Source organism: Stigmatopora argus, chromosome 2, assembly GCF_051989625.1.
Source record: "Stigmatopora argus isolate UIUO_Sarg chromosome 2, RoL_Sarg_1.0, whole genome shotgun sequence".
NCBI lineage: Eukaryota > Metazoa > Chordata > Actinopteri > Syngnathiformes > Syngnathidae > Stigmatopora > Stigmatopora argus.
The window spans coordinates 4,404,273-4,432,011 of record NC_135388.1 but is presented as its reverse complement, the minus strand read 5'-3'; the positions used below and the strand labels follow the sequence as shown (position 1 = coordinate 4,432,011).

General features: G+C 42.4%; 3 protein-coding genes and 16 non-coding genes across 23 annotated transcripts; 17 read left to right on the top strand and 2 right to left on the bottom strand.

Moving 5' to 3' along the window:
• Positions 1 to 306: 306 nt before the first annotated feature.
• Positions 307 to 17,125, bottom strand: wtip (WT1 interacting protein). 2 transcript variants are annotated; one of them, XM_077588591.1, is made up of 9 exons: positions 16,851 to 17,125; positions 15,256 to 16,742; positions 12,232 to 12,333; positions 4,021 to 4,088; positions 2,820 to 2,882; positions 2,408 to 2,538; positions 1,260 to 1,311; positions 1,091 to 1,159; positions 307 to 992 (listed from the first exon to the last, which is right to left on the bottom strand). In XM_077588591.1, exons 2-9 carry the CDS (start codon positions 16,568 to 16,570, stop codon positions 849 to 851), a joined length of 1,944 nt encoding a protein of 647 aa, XP_077444717.1. In that variant the 5' UTR covers positions 16,571 to 16,742; positions 16,851 to 17,125; the 3' UTR covers positions 307 to 848. The 2 variants fall into 2 exon arrangements, with proteins under 2 accessions (XP_077444717.1, XP_077444709.1); XM_077588583.1 differs by lacking the exon at positions 16,851 to 17,125 and having other exon boundaries at positions 15,256 to 16,840.
• Positions 16,419 to 24,140, top strand: LOC144065627 (arylamine N-acetyltransferase, pineal gland isozyme NAT-10). 2 transcript variants are annotated; one of them, XM_077588627.1, is made up of 2 exons: positions 16,419 to 17,310; positions 22,180 to 24,140. In XM_077588627.1, exons 1-2 carry the CDS (start codon positions 17,061 to 17,063, stop codon positions 23,055 to 23,057), a joined length of 1,128 nt encoding a protein of 375 aa, XP_077444753.1. In that variant the 5' UTR covers positions 16,419 to 17,060; the 3' UTR covers positions 23,058 to 24,140. The 2 variants fall into 2 exon arrangements, with proteins under 2 accessions (XP_077444753.1, XP_077444761.1); XM_077588635.1 differs by lacking the exon at positions 16,419 to 17,310 and adding an exon at positions 20,828 to 20,921.
• On the bottom strand, positions 18,593 to 20,684 carry sdr42e1 (short chain dehydrogenase/reductase family 42E, member 1). Of its 3 annotated transcripts, none has more exons than XM_077588602.1 (3): positions 20,592 to 20,684; positions 20,195 to 20,265; positions 18,593 to 19,910 (listed from the first exon to the last, which is right to left on the bottom strand). In XM_077588602.1, the coding sequence occupies exons 2-3, from the start codon at positions 20,254 to 20,256 to the stop codon at positions 18,812 to 18,814; spliced, it is 1,161 nt and encodes a 386-aa protein (XP_077444728.1). In that variant the 5' UTR covers positions 20,257 to 20,265; positions 20,592 to 20,684; the 3' UTR covers positions 18,593 to 18,811. The 3 variants fall into 3 exon arrangements, with proteins under 3 accessions (XP_077444728.1, XP_077444735.1, XP_077444743.1); XM_077588609.1 differs by having other exon boundaries at positions 20,587 to 20,628; XM_077588617.1 differs by having other exon boundaries at positions 20,494 to 20,594.
• Positions 24,141 to 24,415: 275 nt separating the features above from the next.
• trnad-guc (transfer RNA aspartic acid (anticodon GUC)) lies at positions 24,416 to 24,487 on the top strand. Its single transcript has one exon. It is a non-coding gene; the product is annotated as a tRNA-Asp (tRNA).
• A 279-nt stretch (positions 24,488 to 24,766) lies between these two features.
• Positions 24,767 to 24,838, top strand: trnad-guc (transfer RNA aspartic acid (anticodon GUC)). Its single transcript has one exon. It is a non-coding gene; the product is annotated as a tRNA-Asp (tRNA).
• Positions 24,839 to 24,935: 97 nt separating this feature from the next.
• On the top strand, positions 24,936 to 25,007 carry trnad-guc (transfer RNA aspartic acid (anticodon GUC)). The gene has a single exon. It is a non-coding gene; the product is annotated as a tRNA-Asp (tRNA).
• Positions 25,008 to 25,277: 270 nt separating this feature from the next.
• trnad-guc (transfer RNA aspartic acid (anticodon GUC)) lies at positions 25,278 to 25,349 on the top strand. Its single transcript has one exon. It is a non-coding gene; the product is annotated as a tRNA-Asp (tRNA).
• Positions 25,350 to 25,446: 97 nt separating this feature from the next.
• trnad-guc (transfer RNA aspartic acid (anticodon GUC)) lies at positions 25,447 to 25,518 on the top strand. The gene has a single exon. It is a non-coding gene; the product is annotated as a tRNA-Asp (tRNA).
• Positions 25,519 to 25,615: 97 nt separating this feature from the next.
• Positions 25,616 to 25,687, top strand: trnad-guc (transfer RNA aspartic acid (anticodon GUC)). Its single transcript has one exon. It is a non-coding gene; the product is annotated as a tRNA-Asp (tRNA).
• Positions 25,688 to 25,784: 97 nt separating this feature from the next.
• trnad-guc (transfer RNA aspartic acid (anticodon GUC)) lies at positions 25,785 to 25,856 on the top strand. Its single transcript has one exon. It is a non-coding gene; the product is annotated as a tRNA-Asp (tRNA).
• A 97-nt stretch (positions 25,857 to 25,953) lies between these two features.
• On the top strand, positions 25,954 to 26,025 carry trnad-guc (transfer RNA aspartic acid (anticodon GUC)). The gene has a single exon. It is a non-coding gene; the product is annotated as a tRNA-Asp (tRNA).
• A 97-nt stretch (positions 26,026 to 26,122) lies between these two features.
• Positions 26,123 to 26,194, top strand: trnad-guc (transfer RNA aspartic acid (anticodon GUC)). Its single transcript has one exon. It is a non-coding gene; the product is annotated as a tRNA-Asp (tRNA).
• A 97-nt stretch (positions 26,195 to 26,291) lies between these two features.
• On the top strand, positions 26,292 to 26,363 carry trnad-guc (transfer RNA aspartic acid (anticodon GUC)). Its single transcript has one exon. It is a non-coding gene; the product is annotated as a tRNA-Asp (tRNA).
• A 97-nt stretch (positions 26,364 to 26,460) lies between these two features.
• Positions 26,461 to 26,532, top strand: trnad-guc (transfer RNA aspartic acid (anticodon GUC)). The gene has a single exon. It is a non-coding gene; the product is annotated as a tRNA-Asp (tRNA).
• Positions 26,533 to 26,629: 97 nt separating this feature from the next.
• trnad-guc (transfer RNA aspartic acid (anticodon GUC)) lies at positions 26,630 to 26,701 on the top strand. The gene has a single exon. It is a non-coding gene; the product is annotated as a tRNA-Asp (tRNA).
• A 97-nt stretch (positions 26,702 to 26,798) lies between these two features.
• trnad-guc (transfer RNA aspartic acid (anticodon GUC)) lies at positions 26,799 to 26,870 on the top strand. The gene has a single exon. It is a non-coding gene; the product is annotated as a tRNA-Asp (tRNA).
• Positions 26,871 to 26,967: 97 nt separating this feature from the next.
• On the top strand, positions 26,968 to 27,039 carry trnad-guc (transfer RNA aspartic acid (anticodon GUC)). Its single transcript has one exon. It is a non-coding gene; the product is annotated as a tRNA-Asp (tRNA).
• Positions 27,040 to 27,136: 97 nt separating this feature from the next.
• Positions 27,137 to 27,208, top strand: trnad-guc (transfer RNA aspartic acid (anticodon GUC)). The gene has a single exon. It is a non-coding gene; the product is annotated as a tRNA-Asp (tRNA).
• Positions 27,209 to 27,305: 97 nt separating this feature from the next.
• On the top strand, positions 27,306 to 27,377 carry trnad-guc (transfer RNA aspartic acid (anticodon GUC)). Its single transcript has one exon. It is a non-coding gene; the product is annotated as a tRNA-Asp (tRNA).
• The last annotated feature ends 362 nt before the right edge of the window (positions 27,378 to 27,739 follow it).

Here is a 27,739-nt window from a genome sequence, read left to right as displayed (position 1 = left end):
GTACCGCAGCACAGTGGTTGGGAAACATGGGCGAATAGACCCCCCGAGGTATAAGTGGGACTTCCAAGTCGTGCACTGAAGCTTGGCAGTGGGACCAACTTGGTGTTTTCATACCTGTCAACCTCTGCCGATAACTGCCCTTATAAATGATTATGATTTCCCCTTACAAACCCCCAAAAAACCTTACAAATACCGTACGACTCGTACGAGTCGTACAGTGTTTGTAAGGTTTTTTGGGGGTTTGTAAGGGGAAATCATAATCATTTATAAGGGCAGTTATCGGCAGAGGTTGACAGGTATGTGTTTTAAGGCACCAAAGTTTGATTATTTTGCCATTGGAATGAAGAATTGGGGTAAAAAGGACCTTAACCTAAGAAGTACAGTCGACGGGGGCTTGAGTGGATGAAAGAACCCCACTTGGACACCAACGTACGTGTCCAAGAAAGTAGGGCAGTTTGGCATCTTATGGGAGTTACATCATGGGGTTGCCAGGTTACGTCGGCGTGAGTGGGTTTAAAGGAGGATGCATACACGGATGCTTTCCGTCCTGAGGACTCGGGGCGGGTTGTCTCCGGCCATCTTTTGAGGATTCAGGTATCCCATATCCCCCTCCAACGGGGACACGACACGGCCATATTGGGACTGACTGGTCCCGCCAGTGAGGAAGAAACGGGGCGCGCATAAAGGAGGGTAACCCCGCCACCACGCGTGGCCAATCCACGACCCAGGGACGCAGGGACACGTCGCCCTGCCGTGCGTCCCGCGAGGTTGGGGCGGGTTGGCCGCTCGGGCCACCTGAGGTGATCTGCGGGGGTCTGCCGTCAACCCCTTTTTTTTTACGCTCCCGTTCACAGCTCGGTGACGTGGAGCGGGTAGTTTGGGGGCGGACCCTGTGACTGCAGTCGGTGGATGTGGCAACCGTGGCAGAGGAGGTGGCCGTCCAGGGGGTAACAGCGGTGACCCTCCTCGTCGTTTAGTTGGAGGTGGCAATCCTGGCGGGGCGGGAGGACAATCATTCGTTGACCGTAAATTGAGGAGTTTTAGGAAATCAGAACGAGCCAAAATGGCGGATCGTGTTTTATGGGCTTACCTCGCAGTGGTAACATTCCACATGATAGTCCTTGTCCATCGAGACCACCCGAATGGTCTCTTCGGAGCCCTGCGGGACGGACAGACGTGCCGTTGAGATATTTAAAGACCAGCAATGAGGTCCTAGTTACGGTACGACGCGGTAAATCTACAGCGTACGAAGTGATTACCTGAGCTGGGAGAATGGGCTGGTCGCAAGAGGAACACTTGGGAGCGAAAACCCTGCAATGATGAAGGACCAGAAGGCAACATGGTTAGTCTCAAGAACATATTTACCGTATTTTCTCGCATATTAGCCGCCTCGCGTATAAGCCGCACCCTTAAAATCGTTGATTTGACAATTTCTCTCATATAAGACGCTCCCTGATTCATAATTTTCACTTCCATATTCATGGTTTTAATAGGGAGTACAAATATGTTACTTTGAAGGGAAAATCATCGCGCGTGGTTTTTCTGAGATACTTTATAAATCCATTGGTGGATTGCATATTCCGTAGACCAAGGGTGTCAGACTCGGGTTGGTTCGCGGGCCACTTTAACGTCAACTTGATTTCATGTTGGCCGGACCATTTTAGATATAATATTTAGATATTTTTTAATAAATGGATTAAAAGAACTGGATTAAAAGCCCTGAATATTCAGTTTTTTATAGATCTAAAACAATGTTTAGTTTAGCTTTTTATATATATTTTTAGATTTTACAAAATGATTTTTGAACTAAAAACAGAGAAAAAAATGATAAAAAATTACAATGATTGATTTAAAAGGGGGAAAATCAGGAAATTTAATATACATCAATACTCTTCATTTTAATTTGATCCTAAAACAGAAAGTTGGCACTCATGATTTACTTTCCTGGGCCACACAAAATGATGCAGCGGGCCAGTTTTGGCCCCCGGGCCGCCACTTTGACACATGTGCCGTAGACAAATTGAAGTTTTGCGAGTTTTAAGCAACATATATTTATTTTCCCCTTGAATTTCATTCCTAGACGTCAAAATTAATTTTGTTAAGCATCTTATCTATTCATCTTTTCTCTATTTTGAAAAAAAATGACCGTATCGGCCGCATTGTCTTGCATTATGACTAATTTGTGCGCGTATAAGCCGCACCCTCGCTTCAGTCATCATTTTTTTAGCGACAAATACGGCGTATATGCGAAAAAATACGGTACTTTGCAAAAATCTGCGGATGAAACTGGAAGATCGCAGAAGCACTTTGTCATTTACAGGGAGTGTAAAAGAGGCTACAAAGATGGCAACCCCCAAAACGGATTTAAAAAAATCCATGGTGTTAGAAAGCGGAGCCCCATTCTCACGTGTGGTAATCTTTGACACAGTAGATATTGTTCTCCACGTCCACAGTGAAGGGAACCCCATCCAGACCTTCTTTACACACCACACAGCGGAAGCAGCCTGGATGGTAGGACTTGCCCAGTGCCTGAAGGATCTTCACCGCCACGTGAGAAGCATACAAGAAGTCCGTTACCACATTGGATTTACATACCTGTCAACCTCTGCCGATAACTGCCCTTATAAATGATTATGATTCCCCTTACAAACCCCCCAAAAACCTTACAAACACCGTACGAGTCGTACGGTGTTTGTAAGGTTTTTGGGGGGTTTGTAAGGGGAATCATAATCATTTATAAGGGCAGTTATCGGCAGAGGTTGACAGGTATGGATTTATGGCACTGACAATATGGAGGACAAAAAAAACGGTGTGCTCACCATCTCCATGATTAGATGGCCACACACGAAGCACTTGTCGGCGGTCTGCTGGAAACCGGAGTACTGCGGAGATGATCAGAAGAAGTCCTAGTTTTGACTTTTCTTTTGTCACGTCCATTTACAGTGGTACCTTGAGATACGAGCTTCATGCGTTCCGGGACTGAGCTCGTGTGTCGATTTACTCTTATCTCAAATCAACGTTTCCCATAGAAATGAACTAAAAACAAATTAATTTGTTCCAACCCTCTGATAACACACCAAAAACAGGATATTGGATTGGACAAACATTTTTATTTGTTCTAATTCGCCATCTATTAAAAGAGTAACAAAATAACTAGTGGTTATGATGTTTAATACTAAAATTAGATGGATTTCGCGGAGGGGAGAGAGCGAGAGAGACTTTTTGCATGGCAACGTGCTCGTAACATAACATAAACAAATTTAAATGAACTTGGATTACGATGCAGACACACTCAAAAATAAGTATAATCTAACCTTACACTCAACTTAATTCTAATTTTGTTTGAAATTTTGATACCTTTCTTCTCCTGGGTTGGCTCTATTTGCCCCGCCTCCACCCTGACTTTTAGACGCAACCTATCGAGGGTTGTTTGCTTTTGTCTTCCCTTCAAAATATTCCCAAAACGATGCACACAAATGTCCTCACAATAGGATAACGCACGGCCACTTACCAACGAGAAGTAGTATACTCCTCTCGTATTAGCGAACAAGCTCCGCCATTCGCACTGACTAACAGGGAAAAAAAACACTGAAAAAAATGCAACGCTCCGCCCAGTGCTCTTAGAAACATTACACGAGGGAGTTGCGACCAGAAAGACAGTGCCCATGATCTTCTTATGAGCTGTATGCTCGTATCTCAAGATAAATATTTGCTCGAAATTTTACTCATATCTCAAATTGCTCGTATATCGGTGCACTCGTATGTCGAGGTATTACTGTACATCGAGAGGCCGTATGTTGCCCGCCACTGAGGTAAAGCTTTTTGTAAAACATGCGTGACAATGCGCATGCGAGGACCATCTGTCATCCCCCTCCTCTAGAGGCAAGCTAATTAACCTCCTCTAGGGAGGGTAATTGGAGGAAAATCTGAGTGAACTGGAAGGGTGTTCCCACACTGTAATTGTATTGTGCGTTTTCAAATTTTATCTTACGGGATCTCCAAACGTTGAAAATGACTTACCAAAAAGTCCTCCTCGCAGTAGACCTTTCCGTTGACATTATAGAACGCTTTCCCTCGCAATCTCCTCCCTAAAAAAACAGAGAAACACGTCACCAAAGTGCACGGACATTTCATCTCATATCTGTAATACTAGATTAGATTAAATTAGATAACTTTATTCATCCCGTATTCGGGAAATTTCACTGTCACAGTAGCAAGAGGGTGAGAATACAGACACAGGAAAAGGCATTTTAGACATAAATAAATAGGTAATAAATAAGTTAATAAATAAGTAAATAAGTAAATAAATAAGTAAATAAGTAAGTGAATAAGTAAGTGAATAAGTAAATGAATAAGTAAATGAATAAGTAAATAAATAAGTAAATAAATAATTAAATACATAAGTAAATAAATAAGCAAATAAATAAGTAAACAAATAAGTAAATAAATAAGTACATAAGTAAGTGAATAAGTAAGTGAATAAGTAAATGAATAAGTAAATGAATAAGTAAATAAATAAATAATTAAATACATAAGTAAATAAATAAGCAAATAAATAAGTAAACAAATAAGTAAATAACTAAGTAAATACATAAGTAAGTAAATAAATAAATATGCGTGTTGTTACCTCAGAAACTTGGCGTCTGCTGTCGTTTTGATTAAAACTGAACTTTACTGCTATCATGTGCCCTCTGCTGGAAGCCTTACCCTCAAGTATATTTATCATCGGTTTCTACTATGAGGAGGCAAACGGTTACAATGTTTATATTTTGGGGGGAATTGTAAAAGTTATGGTTTTGTGTGAGTCTTGATAATTAATCTTGGAATGATCTTTGACGGGAAACCGCTATTTAAGTAGTGTGTAAAAACTCTGATGGTGGGATTTTAAATCAACATTAGCACGTCCCCTAGCACCCGCCGCTAAAAACACATTCTAGCCTCTTCCTCTTCCGTGCATTGTGCTAGTTGCTCACAAACACGCCAATAATAGTCAACTGGAGACGGGAAGTCCGTCGTTAACACGTGAAGGCAACTGGGAGGCTTTGAAACGCTTTTCAACACTGCGTGCGACCCATAAAAGTCTTTAATATGATGAGCATTTGTGCTTTGCAGGCTTGTTTGGTGGAAGCATGATGGGATAGTCAATTGTTTACAGTCAACGCCGAGTGGGTTCCAGTTTTGCTGCTTTTCTGGGAGCGTTAAAATAGGACGCCAAAGTTTAGAACAGAAATACCTTGAGATACGAGCTTAATCACGCATCTTGGAAATGATGGTTAACCTTTCATTGCACTGGGCTGCTTTGGAACCATTGTTTTTCCCCTTAATTTTGCACGAATTAATGCAAAAAAAAAAAGCAACATGTACGGCCAGTGCTCGTAGATGCTCGTATCTCAAATTTAACATGTATCTCAAGGCAAAGGGTAAAAGTGAGTCATGAGTGCCGACTTTCTGTTTTGGGATCAAATTAAAATGAAGAGTATAGATGTATATTAAATTTCCTGATTTTCCCCCTTTTAAATCAATAATTGTAATTTTTTAATCCATTTTTTTCTGTGTTTTTAGTTAGAAAAAATCATTTTGTAAAATCTAAAAATATATTTTAAAAAAGCTAAAATAAACATTGTTTTTGATCTATAAAAACTGAATATTCAGGGCTTTTAATCCATTTATTTTTAAAAATCGAAATATTATATCTAAAATGGTCCGTCCCACATGAAATCGAGTTGAAGTTAACGCGGCCCGCGAATCAACCCGAGTCTGACACCCTTGCTGTTGCTTAAACAGGGGGCAAAATTCAGCATAATTTCCCAATGTTATGTTGCACTCTGATTGCGAGTTTAATTCCAGTGGGTGAATCTTAATTCATCAGGCCTAAATCCAGCATGGAGAGGCTGCCTGTCGTCACCCCGCCCCTGCCATGCCAGATCTTTCAGGACTCGCCTCCCTATTCAAATTCGTTTAAACGCGGCGGCGCGACTCGGCGGCGGCGCAATGACTTCACTCGAGCCAAACGAGAGGGGGGTGAGGGGTGAACGGGGTTGGTGGGGGGGTGGGCTGACATCGACCAATCGTAAATCTGCAGTGTTAGTCGGGATTTAATTGTTGTCCCGGGCCACCGTCGGTTGGTTTCATTGGCAAAAAAAAGGCTCTTCTGGTTGAAATTTATGCAATCGCTATATTTCAAACGTCACCGCCACGCTGGAGACGGTCATACGTTAACACCCACATAAATGGGCCGGGGCGCCCAGGAATGCCGCCCACACAATAGGTGAGACTTTTAAGACGAGGCAGACTGAGGAGCAATTAGCATTTCTAGCCAGCACGGGGAGGAAGCCACCCTGGCGTCCTCAAAAGGCCCAACCTCGCAGGAAGAGTGAGATTATAGAGAAGGGGGGCGAGGTGTTGCGAGGTTTTCTGGGAGTCTGGGAGGTTGACACAAAGGGCCCCGGCGTTGACGCGGGCCCACTGAGCAAACGGGGACATTCCTTCTGCCTGAGGTCACTAGCTGGTCCCATTCAACACCCCCCCGAAAGAGGTTGGGGAGATGTGGGGGTGCGGGGTGGTATCCCTTGCCTGCCCCCTTGCTCTCCTCCGGCCTTTTGTCGGCAGACAAACTAGGCAGAGGCGCAAAGCACAAGCTGCATTTTCTGCAATCCAGCAGTCTTTGGACAACCAAAGAATGACAATCAAAGCGCAATGGCGTGCAAAGTCAGGCCGGGGGAGCAGTTTATGGCCCACCTGGGACAGAAAGTGACTTAAGAAGGCTAACAGGTGGACTGCTCTAAATGTGCGGGGTGAATTGCCATACTTTTCAATTCAATTCGACAGACTCCCGGACACAATTAGGACTTGATCGAATCGAGCGGGCCTCCCTCAAGTGAGGATGTTGAGTGGCTATGGATGAAACACCATGTACGTAGAGCAAGGGTGTCAAACTCGGTACTCGGTCGTCTGGTCGCCGGTCTTTTGGTCGCCCGGAAGGAAGGTTATTGATAATTACCATTTAAATCGTTGCTAAAATTCTCTAAATACAAACTGCAAATTATTATTTAGTCATACTTAATGCCCCAGTAATTATTAGGCTAAAGAAAAGCTCAAAATTTCCCGGACTTTTATTGTTTTTTGTTGGAGAACTTGTTAAGACCCTGACTGACGTAGCTTCTTAAAGGGACAACGCATGTACATACAAACTCTTACGTCACTCACATGTTCGCTCAGTGAAACTGCTCAGGGCCATTGTTGGCTTTTATTGATGCGTAGACCATGTTGTTTTACCTTGTTTTGTCGCCGGTCTTTTGGTGGCCCATTGTTTGGTTCCGGGCGACCAAAAGACCGGCGACCAAAAGACGGCGACCAAAAGACCGTCGACCAAACGACCGGCGACCAAACGACCACACACGGTCAAACTCGGGTTGGTTCGCGGGCCACATTAACGTCAATGCCATTTCATGTGGGCCGGACCATTTTAGATATAATATTTAGATTTATTTTTATTTTTCTAAATTGGATTAAAAGAACTGGATGAAAATGCCTAAATAGTCTGTTTTATAGATCTAAAACAATGTTTATTTGAGCTTTTTTTTCTTAGTAATGGAAATGTCTTTTAATCATATTTTGGAAGTGGAAAACGGAAAATATTTGTATATTTATTTTTAGATTTTACAAAATGCTTTTTGACCTAAAAAAAAAAGTTTTTAAAAAGGAGAAAATCAGGAAATGTAATGTACATCTATCATCATTTGATTCTAAAACAGAAAGTCAGCATTCATGATTTTATTTCTCGGGCCACACAAAATGATGCGGCGGGCCAGATTTGGCCCCTGGGCCGGCACTTTGACACCTGTGACGTAGAGTACAGAGTCGAGTTTGGACTACTCATTGTCTCCAAGCCAATGAGGAGAGAGGGGGAAACGTCAAAAGCAAACGGCAACATTCCAACGAGTCTTATCCGATGTTCCAATCAGCGTGTAATCAAGCCGCGAGTGGGAAAGTTAGGGAAAATAAAGATGAGGGCCGCGAGTCTGGACAATCAGGTTGGCATGGACGCAGGTGTCTTTTTTTGGACTGGAATGATGTTTCAGGTGAAAAATTGTGCTTCTTTTGAGCATGGACCTTATCTCCTTTTGTTTAACATGATTTCTATAATATACTATAACTTTCTGTGTGTGGCTCCAGTTTTTTTTTAGCTAGGTCTATAATGTCTTCTGTGTCTGTCTTGCTACTGCAACCAAGGAAATTCAGGTCTAATCACACTCAATTGGTCTAAAAAGTTTTTTCAATCAACCCATCTATCATTTTTATTTGGGTTGGGACAGATTTCTAATTTTTTTATTGCCATGCCAGATCTCGGAAGTCTCCCTGATCATCAGATTGCGGTCTTTTGGGAAAGGTTGGCTCCAGTGCAGTGGAGGATGGCCATTTTTAATTTATTTTGTATTTTTTTTTTGGCATTCTTGGCCATTTCATGAAAAAAAGGGTGCAACCCTGGGCCCGAGCCAAGAGGAGGGCTCAATTATGCATGGTTAAACAAAGCCCAAGGCGAGCAGCAAGAAATGTCTGGGCAACAACAAAAATAAAATGAAAGCCAAGAGAAAAAAAAATAACTGAATGGTCACACGGATGGAGCTCCTGATTTATCACAGGAGGGTGTTATGACAAGACTTTGGCTTAAAAGAAAACATTCCCATTCAACTTGAGGTCAAATGATACATCAGAGTCGTTTACATGACCTATGATCAATATTCCCGCTAATTTTTCATACGTCTGGGCATACAAACAACCTCCCTGAGCACACAGAGGACCAGCGTGAGCAACATCATAAATTCTCGCAGGTGCATGTCTGCTAGCCATAAATGATCTAGTCATGATAAAAATGTAATGAGTAATAGCTATGAATAAAACATCTTAATAAATGACACTAGGATATGCACAAATCTGAGTGAAATTTTACCTTATTTTTTACGTCAGTTCTTCTCACGGTATTTATTCATTTATGTATATATTTCCGTATTTATTTATTTCTATCCCCTTTGTTTATACATACCGTATATTCACGACTATAAGGCGCACTTAAAAGTCTTACATTTTCTCCAAAATAGACAGGGCGCCTTATAATCCAGTGTGCTTTATAAATGGATTTTTTTTAATGTGTAATTTATTGAGGGTGCGCCTTATAATGCGGTCTGCCTTATAATGCGGTGCGCCTTATAGTTCTGAAAATACGGTATATTTATTTATTTATATATTTATTTGTATATTTATTTGTATATTTATTTGTATATTTATTTGTATATGTATTTATATATTTATTTATATATATTTATATATTTATTTAAATATCTATATATTTATTTATTTGTTTATATATTTATTTATTTGTTTATATATTTATGTATATATCTATTTATTTATATATTGTTATTGATATATTTATTGATATAACTGGCTACTGTGACAGTAACATTTCGCGAATACGGGATGAATAAAGTTATCTCATCTAATAAATGGGGTGATTTTTCGATTTTTCGATTATCGCGGCCATGTCTGGTCTACGTTAACCACGATATTCGAGGGATTACTGTATTTTTTTTTACAATTCCGGTTGGATTTTATTTTATGTTCATCTGCGGAGGAACGGGGTGGGTTGCCGAGCTTCGTTCGCTAACCTGATCCCCAACTCCAATAAAAAGCGAGCATAATTCTCGCATTGGATGCTACTCCAATGAAAAAAAAACCTCAACAATCCCAGGAACTGGACACTTGTTCTCACACAATAAACAGGAAAGAATGCAGCTTTAGTTTCTCTGCGCTTCCAGAGGTAGATCAGTATCCATATGGACCGCATGTATGAATGGAGGCAACCTGGCTAAAAGGTTTTTTTTTTCCAGACCCTTCATTTCTCCGGGTAAAGGAAAAAAGGATTGTGGGTGCTGGAGTCGGGTGACTGGAACATCGAAACCACCGACACACACTATACACTGTATTGACTGAATCTGATATTTAATTACAGCCTTGAAGACAAATTCCGTGGAATGCCGAAATCGGAGGAATTTCAAAAGCCGGGAAGCCGAGGGGTGGCAATAAAGAATTTTCAGAGGCAGGGCGGGGCTTGAGTGGGAATTTTTCGAGTGCTTTCAGAAATGAATGACAAGTAGCCACAGACCACCGCTTAAGAACTACACAACTTTTTGCTACAGATTTAAACAAGCAAACCACTTGACATGTTGACAGCTTCTTGTATGAAGTTTGCATGTTCGCGTGGGTTTTCTCTGGGTACTTCGGTTTCCGCTCATATCCCAAAAACATGCATTTTATGCTGGTTGAACACTCTTTACAGTCATACCTTGACATATGAGTGTCCCAACATACAAAAAAATTGAGATATGAGGAAAATCCCGAGCAATTTTTTTTACCCAGAGATAAATTTGACATACAAGCATACGATGCGAATGCTAGGTAGGATATTCATGATGAATTAAAAACATGTACAGTAATCCCTCGAATATCGCAGTTAATGAACACCAAACATGGCCGCGATAATTGAAAAATCGCAAAGTAGGGTCACTCCTGTAATTATTTATTCATTTTTACTTCAGCGCTGAATCCTATTAGCAAAAGTGGCTGCCGCTTATGAGTTTCAGCATGGATTTTCACATTTTTATGAACTTAAAAGAAAAAAAAATCATAATTAATAGCGGGAAAAAAATTGCTAAGTAGTGAATATGTGATAAGTGAAGACGCGATAATTGAGGGATTACTTTATTTGCGATATCCTATTTTTAGGTGTTTTTTTTTCAGAGGGTGGGAACAAATTTAATTGTATTTGGTTATTTTAAATGGGGAAAATTGATTTGAGATACAAGCAAATTGACATACGAGCTCGGTCCCGGAACACATTAAGCTCGTATCTCAAGGTATATACTGCATTGTCCTTAGCTATGAGTGTGTGTATCAGTCTACTTGCGCCCTGTGATTGGCTGGCCGCTAATTGACTACTTGCCATGGTTTAATTATTTATAAATGAAAATATGGAATGGAAATCGTCAAACTTTTTCCTTAGACTGTACTATGTGGTTGCCATGGTGACTGCTGGATTGTGCTTCAATGCTCTCAATCTGATGCATATTTCAAATGCCAGCATGTGTGGAATCTCTTCATATTCGTGATCAAGGCACAGCAGAAGCCATTATTTCATTTGTGTGGGTGCAAGGAATGATGTTTCTTATTCATATTCTATTTTTAAGTTCCATTTTTTCCTCATTTTAAGTGTGAATTGTTTTTTTTAGACTTCCCCTCAGTGTGGCATTCAAATATTTCATAATGCTTCACTAGTGTCGTTCTGTCTTGCAAAAATACACTAACACGCCAGCCAATTGCATTAGTTTAGTTCGCTCTGCTCTATTGCTGGTTGCCAGGGAACACGTAAAAACAGGAAGTTATTACACTTGACCAGGAAACACCCGGAAAATACTATTTCCCATAGAAACATGCCAGAAAATAGATTCCATTTCATGAGAGTTTTGCTGAATGGATGACTTTTGATGAGGCATGCACCAGCTATGTGCATCTCTTGTAAATCATTACATTTTTGTTTGTAGACATTCACTGAACATTGAACTGGACTTTGTGGACAGTGAATGACTCTTTTGGGGGTTTAGTTCTGTGGCAACAGTGGCTAAAGTATTTATATAACACCCTGTTTTTAGATGTACATTACCACAAATACTAAAATGCATTTTTTACCATTGCATGTGGTGATATTTTATTTTATTATATATTATTTATTATTTTATTTAATCTTATTATATATTATTTATTTATGTAATTTATTATAAATTATTTATTTATATTTATTTATTTGTTTATTTATTTAATACCTATTTATTTATGTCAAAAAAAAATCCTGTGTCTGTATTCTCACCCTTATGTCATTTTGATTGACGGTTTGTTTTGGATCCACTGACCGCTTCAAAACAAAATGACAAAGGAACCCAATTTTCTTCACATTCACTGTGAAAATCTTATTTCAATGTTGCTATCTACCATTTTTTTTAACAAATGAAAATTAAGTTTCTGATTCAAACACCCAATGACACAAATAAAAATAATGGAAAATGTCAAGGCTGTCCAAACCTACATACCCACGGTACATCAATATGTTCTGTCCACACGCACATTTACAGGAGGACACTTTTATACTTTTATGAGATATTGGGATATATTTTCACTCACCACAGGAGCAGCAGGTGAAACAGTTGGTGTGATAAAGATTCCCCATAGCCTGGCAGGCTTGACTGGCTCCGTACACCCCTTTGCCACATTTAACACAGATACCTGTAAAAAATAAAAAATAAAAAATAAATAAGAATTCATTGGTCCTTTCTTTCTTAAAGTATCTGAACATTTTTGCAAACCACACTTTATGTCCCACCTGCCAAAATTACACAACAGCACTAGTGTATATCAATAATAATAACAACCTAGCACATTGACCTTGTGATTAAAAAAGTATTTGTAGACAACATTAGCTCGACATGATGACGTCACCTGAGGTCACATTCCTTAGGGAGTGTGGGGTCAAAGCCTGCTTGGGGTCAGTCCCGGGTCAGGGTGTCGACAGGACATGAGACCGACCGACTGGACGCCATCCCACCACCCAACCATGGGGGGGGGGGGAAATGAATGGACCAATATGTGTCCTAGTTCAACAAGAATTGGCTTTTAAATAGACCTGGACGTGATGTTGTTTTTTTTTGGGATGTCACCTAACAATGGATGAGCAGTACAGTAATCCCTCGAATATCGCGGTTAATGTAGGCCAGACATGTTCGCGATAAAAAACTACGATGTAGGATCACCCCCATTATAACTACCACAATACACGTTTTCGCACCTATACAGAAATACAAGTACAATGATCAAAAAGTGTATATTTATTAAATATGACAGCTTTAAGCATGTCAAAAGACTGTAATGTATTAATGTCTAAATATAATGTATCTTTAAATACTGTACTCACAGTGAAAATACTTCCTCTCTGCTTGAGATAAATAAATAAATAAAGTAAATGGGAGTTTTAGTCTAGGTTCTTTGTCTTCCTGTGACTAAGATGTTCTTAGAAAGAAACAGTCACTGAATGTAGTGTTACAGAACTTGGAGATTTATAGAGATAAAATGCCTATTGTGAATTGTCAAGTTCCTTGTTTGACAACAGAAAATAATTTTAAAAAAGGTTCACTGCTGTCTACATATTTGAGTAATCAAATACTAGCATCAATTTCATAGTAAAAGAACTAAAATACTTTTATTCAGATTTTCTAAACATAAAGAAGACATTGCCTCGCTCTGATCAATGCTGTTCCACATTTATGCTAGCACAGCCCTAGTGAATGTTCTTTATGGCTTGGTTTAGCATCTGAGCTTTTCCAATACGCCATTTTTAACCGAGCACGTTTCTGTGATTTAATCAGAAAAAATGTTTTTATTTGAGGTGATTCTCAATGTTCAGCTGTAACATATTTAATCGATCCAAGATCGATTTTGAACAGCTTCCCCAAACAAATCTCTCTCAACCATGTTGTGTTTTTTTGTTTTTTCCATTTTTTTAAACCATGTGCCGCATTACCTTCGACCGTGAACACCCAAATTTCCTCTGTGGGAGTCATCAAAGGGTAATTTTATCTTATCTTCACTGTACTTCCTCTGGTGTGCATTTCAGCCTTGGTGGAAGTTGACATTCTGATTTATTTGCAAGAGAGATATTCTATTACCGCATGTTTTTTTTTTCAACGTACTTCAAAGGTAGGTTTTCCCCCCCAAAAAATAATCTGGACCTGTTTTGCGTCAATTAGGTTAGCTAACAACCAAGACGACGGGGCGCGAGTCGGCATTGAACGAACGCAAAAACAGGATGCCGAATCCCTCGTGTGCCCGTTTCGCAAGACGTCCGTCCGTGTGGCAAGCGCAGGATGTTGAGCGTTCAAACCCGGGGGGTTAAAAATAAACTGCATTCCTGCACCTTTGAACCCAAATACAGAACAGCTCCAAGTTTCGTGGAAATAACGTTCAATGAATTCCGCTCTGACAAAGTTAATGAGAAATAAGGTGCATTTTCTTTGATACAATGAATGTATGACCAAGGCAGGCGATGAGTCAAGACAAGCCCTCCCTAGATTTTGTCTAGACCGCCATCCGTGTTTTTCGTGTGCCAGGGCATGTCAGTCGTGCCCGACTCCCTAGTTGGTGGTGAATAAAAAGTGTAACACTGTACAGTTTTGGGAAAACAAAATCAACTTCAGTCAATGAAACAAGAATATTAATCTAAAAATAAATTTACCACGCACCAAATTTTGCAAAGTACTAAAGGTACTAAAAAATACATATATATATTTTTTTTTTAATGTATGTATATATTTATTTGTAATGTATTTATATATTTATTTATTAATATATTTATTTAATTCTATATTTATGAATTTATATATTTATTTAGGTATATATTTATTTATATATTACCTATTTATGTCTAAAATGCATTTTCCTGTGTCTGTATTCTGACCCTCTTGCTCCTGTGACAATGAAATTTCCCAAATACGCGATGAATAAAGTTATCCAATCTAATATAATATAATCCAGGGGTGTCAGACTCTGGTTGGTTCGCGGGCCGCTTTAACGTCAACTTGATTTCACGTGGGCCGGACCATTTTAGATATAACATTTAGATTTCTTTTTTATGAATGGATTAAAAGAACTGGATTAAAAGTCCTGAATATTCAGTTTTTTTATAGATTAAAACAATGTTTATTTTATCTTTTTATTAAATATATATTTATTTTACAAAAAGATTTTTTAACTAAAAGCACAGAAAAAATTGATTAAAAAATGACAATTATTGATTTAAAGGGGGAAAATCAGGAAATTTAATATACATCTATACTCTTCATTTTAATTTGATCCTAAAACAGAAAGTCGGCACTCATGATTTACTTTCCGGGCCACACAAAATGATGCGGCGGGCCAGATTTGGCCCCCGGGCCGCCACTTTGACACATGTGCTCTAATCTATATTAAAGTTTAGTACCTTACCACTCCACCCGATCGATACCCCTACATTTAAATAAACGTAGAGTGGGGAAAAGCAATGTCGTGAAATTGGTACACTTTACAAGGCTTGACAATAGAATCACATTTATATCCTTGTTTTTGGGACCATGAACAAGTCCAGTTCGGGAAAGGAAGAAACCAAAAGCCACCTACCGAAGTACTCTTTCTTCATGTGCATCTCTAACTCCTTCTCCAGCTCCAAGGTGAGCGCCTCCAGCCGCCTCTCGGCTTGACTCGGCCCGCTATCCCGACTCGGCGTCACCTGGTAAGGCATTTTGAACCTCTGGCCCGCCATGGGCGTCTTGGTGGTCCCTTCCAGAGACGAGGGGTGCTCCTGCACTTGGAGCTCCTGCAGAAAGGACTCGTCCTGCCCCCCCAGCACGGCGGACGCCCTCGGCGAGGGCATCTGGAGATCCGGGTAGGTGCTCATGGACCCCCTGGAGCTGCGGGAGCTCCTCGAGCTGTGGCTGGAGATGCTGGAACGGGGGCTGAGCACGCAGACCGGAGCCCTGGCGCTCCCGTCCTGGCTGCAGATGCTGGACCTGGGGCTGGCCACCAGCGGGGCGCCCCCTTCCAAATCGTCCCGGACGTGGGGTCCGTAGCGCGAGTCCGAGTAGCTGGACCTGGGACTAGTGGTGAAGGAATACTGGCTGGCCGTGCTGGACCTGGGGCTGGCATGCCTCTGGTCGTAGCCCATGCTGATCCCGCTGGTCCGGTTGCTGCTGGGCTTGCTGCAGCAGTCGCAACTGTTCAAGCTGGTTCTGGGACTGGAGTGCTTGCTGGTGTCGCTGGCCGTGCTGGCGTAGCTGGATCTCGGGCTGAGGACGCCGGAGCCCTCGCAGTGGACCGGGACCTGGACCGGGGTGACCGACGCCGCCACCGCCACGGCCAGGCTCGACCGGGGGCTTCCATGCTTGCCTTGCTCCTGCGACGAGGAACAGGACGACGCCAAGCTGGAGCGCGGGCTGTGGTGCCGGCCGTCCATGCACACGCTGTTGCACCTGTTGCCGGGCAGAGGAAGCGGCTTGTGGAGGGCGTGGAGGGCGTCGAACGCCGAGCCCGTGCTGTACCGGTGCACCTCCAGCGAGTAACGCCGTTGCTGCCTCTCCGAAGCGCCCGTGTAGCAGGGCAAGGCCACTTCGGACTTGCAGCAGCCCTCCTCGGCTACGTAGCCCGCCTCTCGTTGCGGGGTGCAGAAATCCACCGGGACGCTCCGGCCGCATTGGACCGGCCGGACCGGAGCCGCGTTGTATACTTTATTCCCCGTGGTGAAGTTCTCCACGGTGTGATGCTGTTGTCGGAGCGCGGTCGACGCCGAGTCCCGGTCGCGGTCCCGGTCCCAGTCCCGCTCCCGGTCCCTTACCCCGGCGACGACGACGGCGTCCTGGCGGCGGTAAACGTCGTACAAGGAGAGCTCGTCCATCATTTGGCCGGCGCACAGAGCCACGTCGTGCCGATACTGCTCCATGTTGTTGTTGTCTTTGTAGTTTCTTGTAGTCCGGAAACAAGTTAGCGCGGACCACTAGTGGAGGTCCGCTCGGGAGGTACAAAACACGGCGAAAATTCCAAACGCGGCGGCGCTAAGGTCTCTTTCCCGGTCGTCGTGAGCCGCATATCCGTCTTCTCCGCGCCCGTTGCGGCTGTGGACGAAACAAAACAACAATAACAAAGTCTTTCAAACGCGCTACTGAGCCGACGGTTTGTCAACTTGAGTTTTTGGGGGGGTTGTTAAGTTGAAAGGTCCTTACAGTCAATGGCGCGCTGCGCGGAGGAATTTCACCTCGCTGGCTGGAGTTTGGTCGTCTTACGTTTCTCCCTACGCGGACAAAAAAAGTCAGTGGGACTAGATATAAAGCGATGAGATTCTTTTAAAAAATGACAAATGGAAGAAAAACACGTTAGGCAAAGGGGCAAAGGGAGCGAATAGAGGGCGGAAAAGTGCTTTCCCGCGGAGGGAGATGGGGGACTCGTTCTCGCTAAAGGAATGCGGGGGATGGAGACGGGATGCGATGCGCCTCAGTGGAATGTGGTTAATGCTGAGGAGGAACAATGATCGCGACCAACTCAGCGAGGGGCTGCCGGCCCTCGCTGGCCCTCGCCGGCCCTTGCCGACAAAACACCTCGGAACCAACGTGAGGCCCGGGGCTTGGACGCGGACCAACACAGACTCTCAAGCGGACACGAGTGCCAACTTCACTTTGTTTCCAAGTAAACTTTGTTTTTGATTAGTGTTTATTAATAGCTGGTGGATGAGTGGTTCGCACGTTGGCCTCACAGCTCTGGGGTCCTGGGTTCGAATCCAGGTTATGTCCTCCTGTGTGGACTTTGAATGTTCCCTGTGTGGGTTTCCTCTGGGTACTCTGGTTTCCTCCCACATTCCAAAAAACATGCATGGTAGGCTGATTGGACACTCTAAATTGCCCTGAGGTATGAGTGTAAGTGCGAATGGTTGTTTTTTTCCTTGTGCCCTGCGATTGGCTGGCCACCGATTCAGGGTGTCCCTTGGGATAGGATCCAGCACCCCCAGCGGTTCAGAAAATGAGATGAGATAATAGCTGAGGTTCATTTCTCCAACTAGAAATGACTGATTCTAGCTAAAATTAATCATGGCTAAGGAGCGAGGCTAACTAACTAATATACTAATAACATTATTTTGATTTTAAAACAGCAGATTTTTGTCCAAGCAAAGAACAAGATACTAAGTGTGCACCCATGGTCAAAAGTTTTGAGACAGTTACAGGACCGTTAAGACCTTTAACCTTTTATAAAACAAGTGTTTTAATCACATTTTTCAATTATACATACACATTATTAATCACCAGTGCATTTTCATTCATTCATTTTCAACACCACTTATCCGTGTCAGGGTCGAGGGGTGCTGGAGCCTGTCCCAGCTGACCTTGGGCGACTGGTCACCAATCAGTTGTAGGTCACACACCAAGACAGACAACCAATCACATTGGTGTTTGAATTCTATATATATCTATATATCTATCTATATAGATATATATCTATATAGATATATATATAGATATATAGATATATATATATAGATATATATATATATATATATATATATATATATATATATATATTTGTAAATTAATACAACGCTAAATACAATTTAATGTTATTAAAAATGAGAAAACTAGAAATATACCTAATACTAAAAAATGGCTATTTTTCATTGCATAACATTGATGGCAAAAAACATCCATTTAATGTACTATACTGCGTAGGCAAATATTTATTATCATTTAAATAATTCTACTGTATAGTATTATCATGAAATTGCTGATTACACTCCTAGTGCTGATGTCCAAATGTCTACTAGACAAAATTTAACTTAATTAACCAAATTCAGATGTTTTTTAATGCTAAACAGTATAAATTTCCCAGTAATATAGTATTTCTCCAATTCATTTTGTAATGTTGTGTGATTGGAAACCAAGAGTATAAACAAATGGACAGAAAACTCAAAAGACCATAATAATGAATGAAACGTGAACACATTTTATTCTGCAGCTAATACAAAAATCACTATATTTTTCTTCAGCTGGAACTTAAGAACAGAATTCTTGATATCACGAGGAAATCACGTCACATATTCCAAAAACCTAAGAAATGAATTTTTATTTGAGGGACAGAACTGCCTCAATTGACTCATTCACTGCCATCAAATGAAAAATGACCAATCCGCACATCATGATCAGCTTCCGACAACTGGTAAAAACGACAACAACGCGACCATAAAAGCAGCGATGGCGAGAAGGTTCATCAAAAGTCGCCCGATGCCGCCATTTCGGGGCTTCCGCCCATGTCCTCTACAGCGGAACCACTCAACCACATCGTCCAGGTCGTACTCTCTGGGCCGGTACCCCAACTGGGCCTCGGCCTTGGCCATGCTGAAATAGTGCGTCACCCCCGTCTTGTAGACCTCGGTTCGCGTCAGAAGTGGCTGGAAATCATAAAACGGCGCAACTAGACGGTGGACCATCTCAATCAGGAAAGCGGCCAAGTAAACCAAGCCGACTGGAAGGCGGAGTCTGGGAAAAGGGTACCCTAAACCTTCCACCAGAGGTCTGAAGAACTCAAAATTGTTAACGGGACGTCCATCGGAAATGAAGTAGGCCTGGCCGGCGGCGCGGTGGTTCGCCGGCGCCGTCAGCGCGGCGGCGGCGAGCGCGTGCGCCGACACCAGATTGTCCACGTGGACGAATTCCACCAAACTGCTGGGTTTACCGTAGACAAACCTAAAGATTCCGTTTTCAATGTAGCCCACGATTCGAGGGAGGTGCCTCTGCTCGCCGGGCCCGTAAATTCCAGCCGGACGCAGGGCGCATGTCTTAAGCACCCCCGGATTGCCCTTCAACGCCGTTCCATTTGCTTCGAGGACGGCCATTTCCGCTATGGACTTAGTCCGGGAATAATGGTCCGGGTGGAGATGGAGCGGGAGATACGGGAGGCTTTCGTCTCCATTTCGGATTTCCTGACCGCCAAAAACCACGTTGAATGTGCTGGTGTAAACCAGCCTGGGAACGGCGGACTCGACGCACGCCTCTACGACGTTACGGGTGCCGTCCACGTTCACTGCCTCGATTCGAGAGGGTTTGAGCTGCTCCCGCCCGGACATGCCGTACGACGCCACGTGGAATACGCAGTCCACGCCGGAAACGGCGCTCAGCACCTGCGCGTAGTCGCGGATGTCTCCTTGGATAAACGTAATTCCATCCGGTCCGTCGTTCTTCGGCGGTATGACGTCAAAGAGGATGACTTTGACGTCATTTTTACGCAGGTGTGTTGCCAAGCTGTGGGAAAGGGCACAACGTCAAAATGAATACTTTTCCAACGGGGAAAAATAATAAATTATTAATCTGGAATATATAACATTTCCCAATTGGTTTGGCGTTCACTGTTAACAAATGACTCCAGATTACAGACCAATTTGAGCCTGAAGTTAAAGTGGTGCTGCCATCTTCTGGTGAGTATGACCACTGCTACAGTATGGCAGCTCATCCCAAACCCTCAAAAATGTATTCAAATGTGCGTTATGAATACTAAAAACGCAAATATATATATAATGCAGTCTTACCGATATCCGAAGTATCCACACCCTCCTGTTATCAAGCATGTTTCCTCTCGTGCAGTTTCCATGCCGGAAGTCTGAAAGGTATTAAGAAAATAAGATTTTTTTTCCTTAAACATTTCAGATAAGGGAGAAAAAAACTAAATAAAAACAAAATCATAAAATAATTCCATTAAGATCCGTAACCTTAAACGGGCTAGCAAAATAATGTTAACTTTACGTAAATCACTACTGAGCATAGCATGTATCCGGCTAGCAACAACGTGGTGTAAATTACACCGTTTTGCATTCACAGTTTGACCTACAAAATTCAATTCCTCCCAAATTAAGCGTACTGTGAACGTAGCACCCCCGGAAAACACACAAAAATTAGAAAATAAAACTTAGTGAAGGCAAACCTTACTACTAGTATGCTGACGGTCAACTATGGCGACGGCTACGTAACGTCTACGCTGTGACGTAATTTACGTTCAAAATATCTGAACGTAAACCAATCGTCCTACAATTTTTATTTACATTTAATTTTTATAAACAAAATATAATTACGATTTCTAATAAAATACAATATGCTACAATGAAACCGTAAAAAAAGAATATTAAAAAAACTGTCAAGTAAGATCTATTTGGTCGTTTTTGTCAGGCTAACTTCCGGAATGAACCAAATGTAATCGTTGAGTTTGTTGAAAGCAGGGGTTTTATTTTGAAAAGCCATGACAAACATCAGTGCATTAAGGTAAGTTATTTTGACTTTTTGGGTTGGGCACATCACGTTTGTAGCGAAAAGGTAGGTTTTTATATTACGAATCTACAACATCTCATTTCAATATTATCACATTTAAACTGTGTTTTTTCCACAGATTTTGAGTTTTCACAGATTGTCAACCCCCACAATATTCGCTTTAAATTTAACCAAGTGCAATCCAACACCGACACTAACTTTAAAGTACAAAGTCGACACAAGTAACTAGTTTTTGTTGTTGTTGTGCCGTTATGTAAAGCGAAAATGAGAGCAAAGGCAGTGAATAATTATTCAGGTGCGCCCTTAACGTGACAACACATTGTTTTGCCTGCGTAATTTTTCAACTTTTAAGTCTAATGTTTTCGTGATAACAGTAGTAACAATTATACGTCTATCGGCGTCAATGGCAACCAAATTCAAAGACAATTCTTGCTAGAGTAACAGATCTTGCAGCACATCTCGTTTTTGCAAGATATCCATGACAACTTTCCCTTTGCATTACGGCTTTGCAACATGACCTAAAAATAAAATTACATTTCCTATTGTTATTTACATAAAAAGCTAAAAACAAGTTGAAAATAATGTTAATTGATAAACAAAAGTAATGTAAATAAATTGGAAAACATCTTTCTCAAACATTATCTTTATCTCTCCCCCTATTTGTGCTGTCAGCCCCAAAACAAAAGCATTAAATACCTAAAGCACATGTGTCAAAGTGGCGGCCCGGGGGCCAAATCTGGCCCGCCGCATCATTTTGTGCGGCCCGGGAAAGTAAATCATGAGTGCCGACTTTCTGTTTTAGGATCAAATTAAAATGAAGAGTATAGATGTATATTAAATTTCCTGATTTTCCCCCTTTTAAATCAGTAATTGTAATTTTTTAATCTATTTTTTCTGTGTTTTTAGTTCAAAAATCATTTTGTAAAATCTAAAAATATATTTAAAAAAAAGCTAAAATAAACATTGTTTTAGATCTATAAAAAACAGAATATTCAGGGCTTTTAATCCATTTATAAAAAAATATATCTAAATATTATATCTAAAATGGTCCGGCCCACGTGAAATCAAGTTGACGTTAAACCAACCTGAGTCTGACACCCCTAACCCAAAGAAACAAACACCCATTAATTCATCTATTTGAATAAGACGTCGCTACATTACCTTTTTTGGTGAAAACCACCAACACAAACTTTATAATATACTCCTATTATCTATGTAAATAGAATAAAAATATCCCATCTATCTTTTGCAGCCACGATGAACCTCGAGAAATACTTCCAAAGAATCGGATTCCGCGGACCTGGTGACAAAGCGGATCTCCCGACCCTAAAACTGGTCCACTGGCATCACATCATGTCCGTTTGCTTCGAGAACTTCGACATTCACTGCGGCGAGAAGCTAGTCATGGATTTGGAAGTCGTCTTCCACAAGATCGTCCATCTTGGACGTGGCGGCTGGTGCATGGAGAATAACTTCCTCCTAACCCATGTGCTAAGAGAAATGGGTTACGAGGTCACCGTGCTGGGCGCCAGGGTCTTCAACGCCAGTTTAGGCGACTTTTCCCCCATCGAAGGCCACCTCGTTAACAGGGTAACGATCGACGGGAAATCCTACATCGTGGACGTCAGCTTCGGGGCTTCGTCCCAACTGTGGGAACCGTTAGAACTGGTCTCCGGAAAGGAGCAAGTCCAAGTTCCCGGCAGCTTCCGTCTCACGGATAAGGGAGACTTCTGGATTTTGGAGAAGACCAACAGGAAGCCGGAGATTGTCAACCCGGATTTTGCCGACTCCAACCTGGTGAAGAAACAGCTGAGCAGGCCCATTTACTGCTTCACCCTGACGCCTCGCCACATGGAACATTTCGTGGAAACCAACGAGTATTTCCAGACAGATCCCTCGTCGTTGTTCGTCAACAAGTCCATCTGCTCCCTCCAGACGCCCGGTGGGTTCAGGGCCCTGATTGGCTGGACCTACAGCGAGGTGACCTTCCAGGCCGAACGGGGTGTAGATGTCTACGATATGAAGGATGTGCCCGACGAGGAGATAGAAAGCCTTTTGAGTGATAAGTTTAAAATCCATTTGCCTAAAAAGTTCCAGCCTGTGAACCGTCACGCTAATTACACACTCTAAAGTAGTGGTTCTCAAATCGGGGTTTAGGGGAGACTTTTTGGGGTGTTCCCCTCAAAATAATTGGAATAGATCAGGGGTGGGCAAACTTTTTGACTTGCAGGCCAGAATGGGTACTAAAATTTGACAGAGGGACCGGGCCAGGAGCATTTGGACAAACCTGGGGATTGAAATATAAGAAAAAAGACACAATTGAAGGTGAAAATTTATTTTCAAATGTACTTTCAACATGAAGAACATATTATTATTCGACGAAAGAAAGCAGTCTTTAAATTGAGAGTGATGAATACAATAGAAAAACTCACATTTCAGTGGGAACTGTGTTGTTGTTCTCCCTTTTTTGCCAATGCATAAAAATCTGGAGTTAGTGCGCCATCTATCTGGGAAACGAAGGTATTGCAGGGGAAAGGGAATGAGGTCATTGATTTTTACCATAATTTGGACAACGTTGGCGGGCCGGATTAAAAAGCCTAACGGGCCGTATACGGCCCGCGGGCCGTAGTTTGCCCATGTATGGAATAGATCATGTCGTAAATTGGGAAATTCTGGTAAATATGGTGTGGTGGTTTGTTAACTGTGGCCCGGTGGCGCGAGTGGTTAGCCAAACACCTGTGTGGAGTTTTGCATGTTCTCCCTGGGCCTGCGTGGGTTTTCTCCGGGTACTCCGGTTTCCTCCCACATTCCAAAAATCTGATTGGACACTCTGAATTGCCCCTAACTATGAGTGTGAGCGTAAATAGTTGTCCGTCTCCTCGTGCCCTGCGATTGGCTGGCCAGCGATTCAGGGTGTGTCCCGCCTCTAGGCTCCAGCACCCCTCGAGACACTAATGAGGATGAAGCGGTTCAGAAAATGAGAGAGATGAGAGGGTTTGATAACCAGGTCTCAAGCCAAAATGAAAAAAAAAACGAAAAAAAATGGTTTTGAGACTAAAAGACGATGCCAAAGCTTAGTATAAATATTTATGCTTAATTATGTCGCAGTGGTGGATCAAAGCGTTCTCCGGTGGTCTAAAAAAATATCAGAATCACAGACTGATGTTAATTATATTTTGTCCATGAATACTTATTAAATAATTCCAAATTGTCTCTCAGCTTCCTTTCATTCATTTCCCCTGGATGTGTAGGATGTTTTTATATTTAAGCAGTTAACCAATCACATTCCAGCCTTTACTTGTTGCCAGGGTCAGAAATCTGGAAGCTTTCACAATCAGCTCTGCAGGCATCATAAAATAAGTATCGATAAAACTGTTGCTATAACGAATCAGATGAACAAGAGTATTTAATGTTTTTCCAAAGTGGTTAGATTTACGACTGCTAGATTTCATATAAAAACTCTTCACCCCATTGTTTCCTTATCTCCTTCCTCGTTAGTATAGTGGACAGTATCTCCGCCTGTCACGCGGAAGACCGGGGTTCGATTCCCCGACGGGGAGTTTCTTTTTTTTATCTGCTACACTTCACCGACACAAACACTTATTCTAGCAATTTGTATATCATAGATTTCTTAATAAGCTAATTGTCGATCGAGACCGTCATCATACCTCGTTAGTATAGTGGACAGTATCTCCGCCTGTCACGCGGAATGACGGGGTGCGATTCCCCCACGGGGAGTAATACTTTTTTTTTCTCTTCTGCCACACAACACTGTATTCTACCAGTTAGTACATAATAGCTTTCTTCCAAAGCCAATTGTCGTTGATAAACAGCAACCTTCCTCGTTAGTATAGTGGACAGTATCTCCGCCTGTCACGCGGAAGACCGGGGTTCGATTCCCCGACGGGGAGTAATAATTTTTCTCTTCTGCCACACAACACTGTATTCTACCGGTTAGTACATAATAGCTTTCTCCCAAAGCTAATTGCCGTTGAAGAATGGCAACCTTCCTCGTTAGTATAGTGGACAGTATCTCCGCCTGTCACGCGGAAGACCGGGGTTCGATTCCCCGACGGGGAGTAATAATTTCTCTCTTCTGCCACACAACACTGTATTCTACCAGTTAGTACATAATAGCTTTCTTCCAAAGCCAATTGTCGTTGGTAAACGGCAACCTTCCTCGTTAGTATAGTGGACAGTATCTCCGCCTGTCACGCGGAATGACGGGGTGCGATTCCCCCACGGGGAGTAATACTTTTTTTTTCTCTTCTGCCACACAACACTGTATTCTACCAGTTAGTACATAATAGCTTTCTTCCAAAGCCAATTGTCGTTGATAAACAGCAACCTTCCTCGTTAGTATAGTGGACAGTATCTCCGCCTGTCACGCGGAAGACCGGGGTTCGATTCCCCGACGGGGAGTAATAATTTTTCTCTTCTGCCACACAACACTGTATTCTACCAGTTAGTACATAATAGCTTTCTTCCAAAGCTAATTGTTGTTGAATGATGGCAACCTTCCTCGTTAGTATAGTGGACAGTATCTCCGCCTGTCACGCGGAAGACCGGGGTTCGATTCCCCGACGGGGAGTAATAATTTTTCTCTTCTGCCACACAACACTGTATTCTACCGGTTAGTACATAATAGCTTTCTCCCAAAGCTAATTGCCGTTGAAGAATGGCAACCTTCCTCGTTAGTATAGTGGACAGTATCTCCGCCTGTCACGCGGAAGACCGGGGTTCGATTCCCCGACGGGGAGTAATAATTTCTCTCTTCTGCCACACAACACTGTATTCTACCAGTTAGTACATAATAGCTTTCTTCCAAAGCCAATTGTCGTTGGTAAACGGCAACCTTCCTCGTTAGTATAGTGGACAGTATCTCCGCCTGTCACGCGGAAGACCGGGGTTCGATTCCCCGACGGGGAGTAATAATTTTTCTCTTCTGCCACACAACACTGTATTCTACCAGTTAGTACATAATAGCTTTCTTCCAAAGCTAATTGTTGTTGAATGATGGCAACCTTCCTCGTTAGTATAGTGGACAGTATCTCCGCCTGTCACGCGGAAGACCGGGGTTCGATTCCCCGACGGGGAGTAATAATTTTTCTCTTCTGCCACACAACACTGTATTCTACCAGTTAGTACATAATAGCTTTCTTCCAAAGCTAATTGTTGTTGAATGATGGCAACCTTCCTCGTTAGTATAGTGGACAGTATCTCCGCCTGTCACGCGGAAGACCGGGGTTCGATTCCCCGACGGGGAGTAATAATTTTTCTCTTCTGCCACACAACACTGTATTCTACCGGTTAGTACATAATAGCTTTCTCCCAAAGCTAATTGCCGTTGAAGAATGGCAACCTTCCTCGTTAGTATAGTGGACAGTATCTCCGCCTGTCACGCGGAAGACCGGGGTTCGATTCCCCGACGGGGAGTAATAATTTTTCTCTTCTGCCACACAACACTGTATTCTACCAGTTAGTACATAATAGCTTTCTTCCAAAGCTAATTGCCGTTGAAGAATGGCAACCTTCCTCGTTAGTATAGTGGACAGTATCTCCGCCTGTCACGCGGAAGACCGGGGTTCGATTCCCCGACGGGGAGTAATAATTTCTCTCTTCTGCCACACAACACTGTATTCTACCAGTTAGTACATAATAGCTTTCTTCCAAAGCCAATTGTCGTTGGTAAACGGCAACCTTCCTCGTTAGTATAGTGGACAGTATCTCCGCCTGTCACGCGGAAGACCGGGGTTCGATTCCCCGACGGGGAGTAATAATTTTTCTCTTCTGCCACACAACACTGTATTCTACCAGTTAGTACATAATAGCTTTCTTCCAAAGCTAATTGTTGTTGAATGATGGCAACCTTCCTCGTTAGTATAGTGGACAGTATCTCCGCCTGTCACGCGGAAGACCGGGGTTCGATTCCCCGACGGGGAGTAATAATTTTTCTCTTCTGCCACACAACACTGTATTCTACCAGTTAGTACATAATAGCTTTCTTCCAAAGCTAATTGTTGTTGAATGATGGCAACCTTCCTCGTTAGTATAGTGGACAGTATCTCCGCCTGTCACGCGGAAGACCGGGGTTCGATTCCCCGACGGGGAGTAATAATTTTTCTCTTCTGCCACACAACACTGTATTCTACCAGTTAGTACATAATAGCTTTCTTCCAAAGCCAATTGTCGTTGGTAAACGGCAACCTTCCTCGTTAGTATAGTGGACAGTATCTCCGCCTGTCACGCGGAAGACCGGGGTTCGATTCCCCGACGGGGAGTAATAATTTTTCTCTTCTGCCACACAACACTGTATTCTACCAGTTAGTACATAATAGCTTTCTTCCAAAGCTAATTGTTGTTGAATGATGGCAACCTTCCTCGTTAGTATAGTGGACAGTATCTCCGCCTGTCACGCGGAAGACCGGGGTTCGATTCCCCGACGGGGAGTAATAATTTTTCTCTTCTGCCACACAACACTGTATTCTACCGGTTAGTACATAATAGCTTTCTCCCAAAGCTAATTGCCGTTGAAGAATGGCAACCTTCCTCGTTAGTATAGTGGACAGTATCTCCGCCTGTCACGCGGAAGACCGGGGTTCGATTCCCTGACGGGGAGTAATAATTTTTCTCTTCTGCCACACAACACTGTATTCTACCAGTTAGTACATAATAGCTTTCTTCCAAAGCTAATTGCCGTTGAAGAATGGCAACCTTCCTCGTTAGTATAGTGGACAGTATCTCCGCCTGTCACGCGGAAGACCGGGGTTTGATTCCCCGACGGGGAGTAATAATTTCTCTCTTCTGCCACA